Raw genomic sequence first — 10,772 nt, forward strand, 5'->3', positions numbered from 1 at the left:
TTACAAAAGTAGACTACTTTGTAAAGTGTGTTGTGCACTTGATGTCATTTGTTGCATTGTGGGTTCTAGGACAAATAGTGTGAAGTCCCATGTTTTCTCATTGTTTGGCCGTTGTCTATTATTTCATGTAAGCAGCCGTTTTTTTATTTTGTAAATATTGTAAACATGACAGGTCATACAGTGATGTAACATTTGAACAATGTTGCACAGATGTTTTAAGATATTAAAAACTGGTCACTCCTACTTGAATTATTTGGCATTTAAGTGCACTCTTATTGAACCTTTTCTGTATTGATACACGTGATACTGTTTTAAACGTTCATGCACATCCAATCACATTCTATCAGAAGGAATTTAAATATATTGCAATTAGTTGCAGGTAGTAGTTTTTTTTCCGTTAATGGTCAATAGAATTTCAAATTTGAAACGATTAATTTCCTTTAGAGTTAAACACTGACCTCTAGCTGTTATTTCGAGCATCGAGCAGCGAGATGCTGGGCTCCAGCCCAGAGGGAGGGAGGAAGAAGGGGAGTGGTGCTGATGCTGATGCTGATGCTGATGCTGATGCTGATGCTGATGCTGATGCAGTGTGGAAGAGAAGAGCGCAGAGCAACGTGCAGTACGATGCGGGGGTTTCTCAACTCCGCGGCACTCGTCTCTTCTGAAGGACAGGCTTATCCCTTTGTAAATGATATGTTTGTAGGATTTTTATAATTGTTTCATCCAAGACTGTCTCCGGACCAATAATTTGCATTCTGATCGGAATCTGTCTCAACTAAATGCCCGTGGCGTAGCGAAATAGGGGCACTTTGAGTGAAGGACGCGTTGGTTTACTTACAATCATTCAACAGATAAAAACCATCCGCGGATCAAAGTTGATCTGGATTTCTGCTTGCCTGGATAGAACGCAACCATGGCGGATGCTGCAGCCGAATACGGCGTGAAAGTAATGTGCCGATTCAGGCCACTAAATGAATCCGAAATAACAAGAGGAGACAAGTACATCCCCAAATTCAAAGAAGACGACACCGTGGTTATAACTGTAAGTGCTGCATCTAATAGTTAATTTATCTGCTGAATATAACTTTGCTTGTGTAGGTCTATTGTTGTCACAACTAGACGACTCAAACACGAGCAACACGCGCAGAGGCAATGTGCAATGCAGTGAGCATTTGCAACAGAGAGCGTCCACTGTATTGGCAATCATTACACGCAGCACATTGGATTGTAGCCTATGGATTTTTTTTTAAAGATGTATGTGGCAACTTCCACAAGCAGAGCATTTGTTGGTAGCCTACATGTTTTGATTGTGTTACGCTGTAGCTATCTGCAGCTGCAGCTGATGGCCTGAGAATTGTTGTCAGACAGGGACCCGGGGCTGTTGCCAGAGAGAGACAGGGACCCGGTGGCAGTTGCCAAAGAGACAGATTGTACTTTGACACTGCTGTTATGCGGTATTCACTCTGCTGAGGTGGCAGATTCCAGGTGGCCAACATACTGTCCTTCTCTGTCACCTGTGGTGAATGGAAGCACTCATAATCGGAAATTAAACACCATATAAGGCATTTCCTCTCATTCCTCTCATACACGCAGTTTTACCTTTGAACGTTTTGATTGGATCTAATAGGATTTATTTAATGTTACCATTTTAAAAGTGGCAAGGGAGTCATACACTTCCCCAGCCTTACGCTGTGTGTGCCCATCACCTGCCCAATCAAGATGCACTATATATACAAATGTATGTGGACATCCCTTCCAAATAATGGATTCAGCTATTTCAACCGCACCTGTTGCTGACAGGTGTATAAAATGGAACACACAGCCGTGCAATCTCCATAGACAAAAATTGTCAGTAGAAAGGCCTTACTGAAGAGCTCAGTGACTTTCAATGTGGCACCATCATAGGATGCCACCTTTCCGACAAGTCAGTTGGTCAAATTGATTCCCTAGTGGAGCTGCCCCGGTCAACTGTAAGTGCTTTTACTGTGAAGTGGAAACATCTATGAGCAACAGCAGCTCAGCCGCGAAGTGGTAGGCCACACAAGCTATCAGAACGGAACCGCTGAAGCGAGCAGCCGCACACAAGCCTAAGATCAACATCTGCAATGCCATGCCTCGGCTGGAGTGGTGTAAAGCTCGCCGCCACTAGACTCTGGAGCAGTGGAAATGCGTTCTCTGGGGTGATGAATCGCGCTTCACCATCTGGCAGCACGACTGACAAATCTGGGTTTGGCAGATGCCAGGAGAACACTACCTGCCCGAATGCATAGTGCCAACTGTAAAGTTTGGCGGAGGAGGAATTATGGTCTGGGGCTGTTTTTCATGCATCGGACTAGGTCCCTTAGTTCCATTGAAGGAAAATCTTAACGCTACAGCATACAATGACCTTCTAGATTATCCTTTGCTTCCAACTTTGTTGCAGCAGTTTGGGGAAGATCCTTTCCTGTTTCAGCAAGACAATGCCACCGTGCACAAAGCAAGGTCGATACAGAAATGGTTTGTTGAGATGGTGTGGAAGAACTTGACTGGCTTGCACAGTGCCCTGACCTCAACCCCGTCAAACACCTTTGGGATTAATTGAAACGCTGACTGTGAGCCAGTCCTATTCACCCAACATCAGTGCCCGACCTCACTAATGCTCTTGTGGCTGAATAAAAGCAAATCCCTGCCGCAATGTTCCAACATCTAGTGGAAAGCCTTCCCAGAAGAGTGGAGAGGCTGTTACAGCAGTAAAGGGGGGAACAATTCCATATTAATGCCCATGAATTTGGAATAAGACACTCGACGAACAAGTGTCGACATAGATTCTTGCAAAACATCTAGATAAGAGCTAAAGGTCTTATTTTGCATGCTCACAGGCAGCATCTTATTAAAATGTCTTCTATACAGAAGGCCTACAGAGTTCTCATCACAATAGCTTGTCTGTAAACAGTATCTCGTCATTAAGCTCCTCCCCTTGCTCAACACCCGTTCAGTGTTCATGTATTATGCATAAGGTTGCCTGCCATCATAATAAAACATTGTGTCAGTGTGTGTGTGTGTGTGTGTTAAGGAAGTACACTGTACACCACATATTTACCTAATATAATATGAAATTGAGGCCTAATGCAGTTGTGTATTATGAAGGCCTATGAGATCTCACATCAATCACTTTAGTTCCAGAGAAAGAACAGAAGCCTCTGTTTAAAGCAGTAGGCCTGCTAGCTGTTACAGACATCAATGCATTCTCCTGCAGCCTGCAGATAGCTCAGCTGGTACAGACATCTCCTCAGTCTCCTGTAGTCTACAGACAGACAGCTCAGCTGCTGACAGGCTGGTTGTCTTGTGTTGTGTCCGTCCCCATAGACCAGACTAGATCGTGTTGATTAAACCTGCTGCTTGTAGCTCTATTGTAATTGTCTCACAAGCTCTGATTATTTTTGATTATTGATTATTAATTATCATTCACGAGCTCTGGTATTGATGATTGATTACCATTCACAAGCTCTGCTATTGATGATTGATTACCATTCACAAGCTCTGGTATTGATGATTGATTACCATTCACAAGCTCTGCTACTGATGATTGATTACCATTCACAAGCTCTGCTATTGAATATTTATTACCATTCACATAGTGTTAGAGAGAATAAAGTATGAGGTGGTATTTACCCATTACCTCTTTCCCATAGAGCTCTGTAATCACTGTGCATTTTGTCTGTTCTGGACAGGGTAAACCGTATGTCTTTGACCGAGTCCTGCCTCCCAATACAGCCCAGGAGCAGGTCTACGATGCCTGTGCTAAACAGATTGTTAAAGGTAGGCTAACCCCAGACAGATTGTTGAAGGTAGGTTAACCCCAAACAGGTTGTTGAAGATAGGTTAACCCCAAACAGATTGTTGAAGATAGGTTAACCTCAAACAGGTTGTTGAAGATAGGTTAACCTCAAACAGGTTGTTGAAGGATGCTAACCCCAGACAGATAGTTGAAGGATGCTAACCCCAGACAGATAGTTGAAGGATGCTAACCCCAGACAGATTGTTGAAGGTAGGTTAACCCCAAACAGATTGTTGAAGATAGGTTAACCCCAAACAGGTTGTTGAAGATAGGTTAACCCCAAACAGGTTGTTGAAGATAGGTTAACCTCAAACAGGTTGTTGAAGATAGGTTAACCCCAAACAGGTTGTTGAAGATAGGTTAACCTCAAACAGGTTGTTGAAGGATGCTAACCCCAGACAGATAGTTGAAGGATGCTAACCCCAGACAGATTGTTGAAGGTAGGCTAACCCCAAACAGGTTGTTGAAGGTAGGCTAACCCCAAACAGGTTGTTGAAGGATGCTAACCCCAGACAGATAGTTGAAGGATGCTAACCCCAGACAGATTGAAGGATGCTAACCCCAGACAGATTGTTGAAGGATGCTAACCCCAGACAGATAGTTGAAGGATGCTAACCCCAGACAGATAGTTGAAGGATGCTAACCCCAGACAGATTGTTGAAGGATGCTAACCCCAGACAGATAGTTGAAGGATGCTAACCCCAGACAGATTTTTGAAGGTAGGCTAACCCCAGACAGATTGTTGAAGGATGTTAACCCCAGACAGATAGTTGAAGGTAGGCTAACCCCAGACAGATTGTTGAAGGTAGGCTAACCCCAGACAGATAGTTGAAGGATGCTAACCCCAGACAGATTGTTGAAGGTAGGCTAACCCCAGACAGATAGTTGAAGGATCTTAACCCCAGACAGATAGTTGAAGGATGCTAACCCCAGACAGATAGTTGAAGGATGCTAACCCCAGACAGATAGTTGAAGGATGCTAACCCCAGACAGTAAGTTGAAGGATGCTAACCCCAGCTGGTGAGTCCTTCCCCTTGTAGAATAAGTGTTAATATGACTGATCCACATTCCTTGTGTATGTGTGGTGTCCGGCGGGTTGGTAAAAAATCACCAGACAGCAAAAATACACATTTCTGGACAAATGAAGCTGAACTGTATTGTATTGTATTCACACAGACGTCCTTGGAGGATACAATGGAACCATCTTTGCCTATGGACAGACCTCCTCAGGGAAGACCCACACCATGGAGGTCAGCCTGATTCCCTGTAGTAATGGCACCTGCCTAAATGAACAGAGACAGGAAAGATATGATCTAAAGGCAGCCTATATGTTGTAGGTACAGTACGCCCTGAGAACACGGTACCAAGACGACTGAACGGACTCTTCTCAGACAGTTCAGCAGAGAGCCTTCTGACATGATGTTTCACTGGAAGTCAGTCCAGCCTTTCTAAGAGCAGTAAAACACACCAGATCAGTCAGGGTGGCAGACATACATTGTGTAATTTCATTACTCTCTGAGACTGAATTGATTTAGGGTGAGATTATGGTTCTGTAGTGTGGGTGATTTACAGAACTGGACCACCAACGCTTTAGGTTGCATTTATCCTCGAGCAGTTAATGGCTTTATAAAGTGGCTATTGTTTCTTCTTCACTGAACAGCAAGGATCAGCTAAAGCCAGCAGTAGATAGAGAACAGCATATAGAACAGCTGCTTCTTGGGGGTATAGATGTCTATTATATAGAACCGCTGTAGATATTCAGTGTATATAGAACAGGTTGGCTATACGGGATGTTCCCCGGACCCCAGTGATAATAATCAGTATTGAGTGTGATGTATTGTTCCTCATCGCAGGGCAAGCTCCACGACCCCCAGCTGATGGGCATCATCCCACGCATCGCTCACGACATCTTCGATCACATCTACTCCATGGACGAGAACCTCGAGTTCCACATCAAGGTATTCAATTGTTAAATTCAACTTTATTTATTCCCTCAGGGCCCAATAAGAAAGACATTCAACAAGTATCAAATCAAATCAAGATCAACAAGATGTCTGGTCATCAAAATGTTTTTTTTTAAAGTGAATAAATCCAGAGGTTAAACAGTGTGTCAGTCTCCATCCCTTCCAGTATTCTCATTTTGATACCTACACACCTGGAACAGATACTATTTGGTATCAAGGACCTTTAAGGAGTGCAGACGGCCTCCTACCATTTCTATGGTCATCAAAATGTACCCTGTATTGATTCCTGTTTTCTTTTGCAGGTCTCGTATTTTGAGATCTACCTGGACAAGATCCGAGACTTACTAGATGGTAAGAAGAACTTGTGTTTGATGGACTTCAAAGAGAAGTCTTTTGAAGATGAACAGAGATAATTTTAGACAGGTCATAATGGGGTAGCCTAGTGGTTAAGAGCGTTGAGCAAGTAACCGAAATGTCACTGGTTCAAATCCCCGAGGCGACAAGGTGGAAAAATCTGGCGTTCTACTCTTGAACAAGGCAGAACAAGACAGCAACTGCTCTCCGGGTGCCGATGACATGGATGTCGATTAATAATAATAATGATTAAGGCAGCCCCCCCCCACCTCTCTGATTCAGACACATTTCAGTTGAATGCATTCAGTTGTACAACTGACTAGCTATCCCCCTTTCCTTTCCTAATGACTCGTTTCCCTCTTTTCCAGTGTCGAAGACCAACCTGGCTGTGCATGAGGACAAGAACAGAGTTCCCTATGTCAAGGTGAGCAGAACAGGTGGTTAGGTAACACGTGTCAAGGTGAGCAGAACAGATGGTTAGGTAACACATGTCAAGGTGAGCAGAACAGATGGTTAGGTAACACATGTCAAGGTGAGCAGAACAGATGGTTATGTAACACGTGTCAAGGTGAGCAGAACAGATGGTTAGGTAACACATGTCAAGGTGAGCAGAACAGATGGTTAGGTAACACATTCTGCAGGTGTATAATGTTATATTTCTTGTCATCAGCATGTATCAGCCTATATAATGTTATACGACTGCCTCCCGAGTGGCGCAGCGGTCTAAGGCACTGCAACACAGTGCTAGAGTCGTCACTACAGACTCGGGTTTGATCCCGGGCTGTATCACAACTGTCCGTGGTCTGGAGTCCCATAGGGCGGCGCACAATTGGCCCAGCGTCGTCCGGGTTAGGGAAGGGTTTTGCCGGGTTAGGCTGTCATTTTAAATAATAATTTGTTCTTAACTGACTTGCCTAGTTAATTGTTCAGATAAAAAAATGTTATAGAAATCATAAAAGGCACCACCAACCTGTTAAAGCTGTGATGTGATCCTGTCCCAGGGTTGTACAGAACGCTTTGTGTCCAGTCCAGAGGAAGTCATGGATGTCATCGATGAGGGAAAGGCCAACCGGCACGTGGCTGTGACAAGTATGTTGTGTCTCTTCTAGCCTAGTGGTTAGAGCGTTGGACTAGTAACCGGAAGGTTGCGAGTTCAAACCCCCGAGCTGACGAGGTACAAATCTGTCGTTCTGCCCCTGAACAGGCAGTTAACCCACTGTTCCTAGGCCGTCATTGAAAATAAGAATATGTTCTTAACTGACTTGCCTGGTTAAATAAAGGTAAAATAAATAAAATTAAAAAATCAATCACATTTATTTATGAAGCCCTTCTTAGATCAACAGTTGTCAAAGTGTTTAACAGTATCCCGGCCTGCAAGCAGATGCACAGAGGCCAGGAAACACTTCCTAGAAGGGTGTATCATTGCTACTATAATATATACTAATTCTATAATATATACTTCTTCTATAATATATACTTTAATTAGACATACTTATTTGATAAGATATACTTCTATAATATATACTTCTTCTAAAATATATACTTATTTTATAATATATACTTCTTCAATAAGATATACTTCTATTAGATATACTTCTTCTATAATATATACTTCTACTATAATATAAACTTCTTCAATAATATATAGTTCTTCAATAATATATACTTCTTCTATAATATATAGTTCTTCAATAATATATACTTCTAAAAAAATATACTTATTTTATAATATATACTTCTTCAATAAGATATACTTATTAGATATACTTCTATTAGATATACTTCTTCTATAATATATATTTTTCTATCATATATACTTCAATTAGACTAACTTATTTGATAAGATATACTTCTATAATATAATTCTTCTAAAATATATACTTCTTCTATAATACATACTTATTTTATAATATATACTTCTTCAATAAGATATAATTATTCTATTAGATATACCTCTTCTATAATATATACTTCTACGATAATATATACTTCTTCGATAATATATACTTCTTCAATAATAAATACTTCTTCTATAATATATACTTATTTTATAAGATATACTTATTTTACAATATATACTTCAAAAATATATACCTCTTCTATAATATATACTTATTCTATAATATATACTTCTATAATGTATACTTCTTCTATAATATATACTTCTTCTATAATGTATACTTCTTCTATAATATATACCTCTTCTATAATATATACTTATTCAATAATATATACTTCTTCTATAATATATACTTCTTCTATAATATATACTTCTTCTATAATGTATACTTCTTCTATAATGTATACTTATTCTATAATATATACTTATTCTATAATATATACTTCTTCTATAATATATACTTATTCTATAATATATACTTATTCTATAATATATACTTCTTCTATAATATATACTTCTATATATACATATTTTGTCCTGTTCATAGACATGAATGAGCACAGTTCCAGAAGCCACAGCATCTTCCTGATCAACATCAAACAAGAGAATGTGGAAACAGAGAAGAAACTGTCAGGGAAGTTATACCTGGTGGATCTGGCTGGGAGTGAGAAGGTAAATCAGTCTGATGGTAAAGGCAGACCCCAACAAACCACCATAACTTGTGTTAGAACTGTTTATAACTTGTCATAACTGTGTTATAACTCTAGGCTTGTCTGATGAAGAGGCCAATGAACCACCATAACTTGTGTTAGAACTGTTTATAACTGTGTTATAACTCTAGGCTTGTCTGATGAAGAGGCCAATGAACCACCATAACTTGTGTTAGAACTGTTTATAACTTGTCATAACTGTGTTATAACTCTAGGCTTGTCTGATGAAGAGGCCAATGAACCACCATAACTTGTTAGAACTGCATACCTGTGTTATAACTATAACTGTGCTATTATTGTGTTATAAGGTGTTATAACTCCCAGCTTGTCAGTCAGGTGTAAGATGCTGAAGCATCCTATGTCCTCTCCCACCTGCTGAATCATGAAGACAGACTCCCAACAAACTAATTATGTTATGACTGTTATAACTGTTCTATAAGGTGTTATAACTCCAGACTTGTCAGTTAGAAGATGCTGCTGCATTGTGTGGCCTCTCTCCCCTGCTGACAGTCGTTTCTCTCTCTGTTTGTCTCTTTAAGGTCAGTAAGACAGGTGCTGAAGGAGCCGTGTTGGACGAAGCTAAAAATATCAATAAGTCTCTCTCTGCTCTGGGGAATGTCATCTCTGCTCTGGCTGAGGGGACAGTGAGTTCTCTCTATGTATCTTACCCTTCTCTCTTTAATATAGTGACATCAGCAGGGATTACTGAATACTTTGCATATGTGACATTTAAATTGTGTAAAAACAATTAACCAAAATGTGCAAAATGAGGTCATGTTTTTTATTCTGATCTGGTCCAGATGGCTGACTGGTTATCTATGAGGCTGACTGGTTATTATCTGATTGGTTATCTATGACTGTCTGGTTATCTATCTATCTGGTTATCTATGACTGACTGGTTATCTATGAGACTGTCTGGTTATCTACTGACTGGTTATCTGTCTGGTTATCTATGAGGCTGTCTGGTTATCTATGAGACTGTCTGGTTATCTATGAGGCTGACTGGTTATCTATGACTGTCTGGTTATCTATGATCTGTTATCCATGAGGCTGACTGGTTATCTATGAGGCTGACTGACTGTCTGGTTATCAATGAGACTGTCTGGTTATCTATGAGACTGTCTGGTTATCTATGAGACTGTCTGGTTATCTATGAGACTGACTGGTTATCTATGAGACTGACTGGTTATCTATGTTATCTAGGACTGACTGGTTATCTATGAGGCTGACTGGTTATCTACTGAGTTATCTGGCTGACTGGTTATCTATGAGGCTGTCTGGTTATCTATGAGACTGATTGGTTATCTATGAGACTGTCTGGCTGGCTCTGGTTATCTATGAGGCTGACTGGTTATCTATGAGACTGACTGGTTATCTATGAGGCTGTCTGGTTATCTATGAGACTGACTGGTTATCTATGAGGCTGTCTGGTTATCTATGAGTTATCTGTCTGGTTATCTATGAGGCTGTCTGGTTATCTATGAGGCTGACTGGTTATCTATGAGGCTGACTGGTTATCTATGAGATCTGATGGCTGACTGGTTATCTATGAGGCTGTCTGGTTATCTATGAGACTGTCTGGTTATCTGAGATTGGTTATCTATGAGGCTGTCTGGTTATCTATGAGGCTGACTGGTTATCTATGATCTGGTTATCTATGATCTGGTTATCTATGAGACTGACTGGTTATCTATGAGGCTGACTGGTTATCTACTGACTGGTTATCTATGGCTGTCTGGTTATCTATGAGACTGACTGGTTATCTATGAGGCTGACTGGTTATCTATGAGACTGATTGGTTATCTATGAGGCTGTCTGGTTATCTATGAGACTGATTGGTTATCTATGAGGCTGTCTGGTTATCTATGAGGCTGATTGGTTATCTATGATGCTGACTGGTTATCTATGAGGCTGTCTGGTTATCTATGAGGCTGTCTGGTTATCTATGAGGCTGTCTGGTTATCTATGAGGCTGTCTGGTTATCTATGAGGCTGTCTGGTTATCTATGAGACTGTCTGGTTATCTAT

The 10,772-nt window shown here is 40.7% G+C and overlaps 1 protein-coding gene across 1 annotated transcript in view; it reads left to right on the forward strand.

The window, feature by feature from the left end:
- The first annotated feature begins 566 nt into the window (after positions 1 to 566).
- Positions 567 to 10,772, forward strand: part of LOC124010741 (kinesin heavy chain) — a 10,620-nt gene continuing 414 nt past the window's right edge. Inside the window, exons 1-9 of the mRNA XM_046323383.1 lie at positions 567 to 1,042; positions 3,711 to 3,798; positions 4,994 to 5,067; positions 5,671 to 5,775; positions 6,084 to 6,132; positions 6,504 to 6,559; positions 7,137 to 7,224; positions 8,583 to 8,707; positions 9,285 to 9,389. Coding sequence (XP_046179339.1) covers positions 914 to 1,042; positions 3,711 to 3,798; positions 4,994 to 5,067; positions 5,671 to 5,775; positions 6,084 to 6,132; positions 6,504 to 6,559; positions 7,137 to 7,224; positions 8,583 to 8,707; positions 9,285 to 9,389 — 819 coding nt within the window. The 5' untranslated portion in view covers positions 567 to 913. The remainder of the gene's footprint in view (positions 1,043 to 3,710; positions 3,799 to 4,993; positions 5,068 to 5,670; positions 5,776 to 6,083; positions 6,133 to 6,503; positions 6,560 to 7,136; positions 7,225 to 8,582; positions 8,708 to 9,284; positions 9,390 to 10,772) is intronic.

This window comes from Oncorhynchus gorbuscha, linkage group LG23 (assembly GCF_021184085.1).
Source record: "Oncorhynchus gorbuscha isolate QuinsamMale2020 ecotype Even-year linkage group LG23, OgorEven_v1.0, whole genome shotgun sequence".
In the NCBI taxonomy this organism is placed as follows: domain Eukaryota; kingdom Metazoa; phylum Chordata; class Actinopteri; order Salmoniformes; family Salmonidae; genus Oncorhynchus; species Oncorhynchus gorbuscha.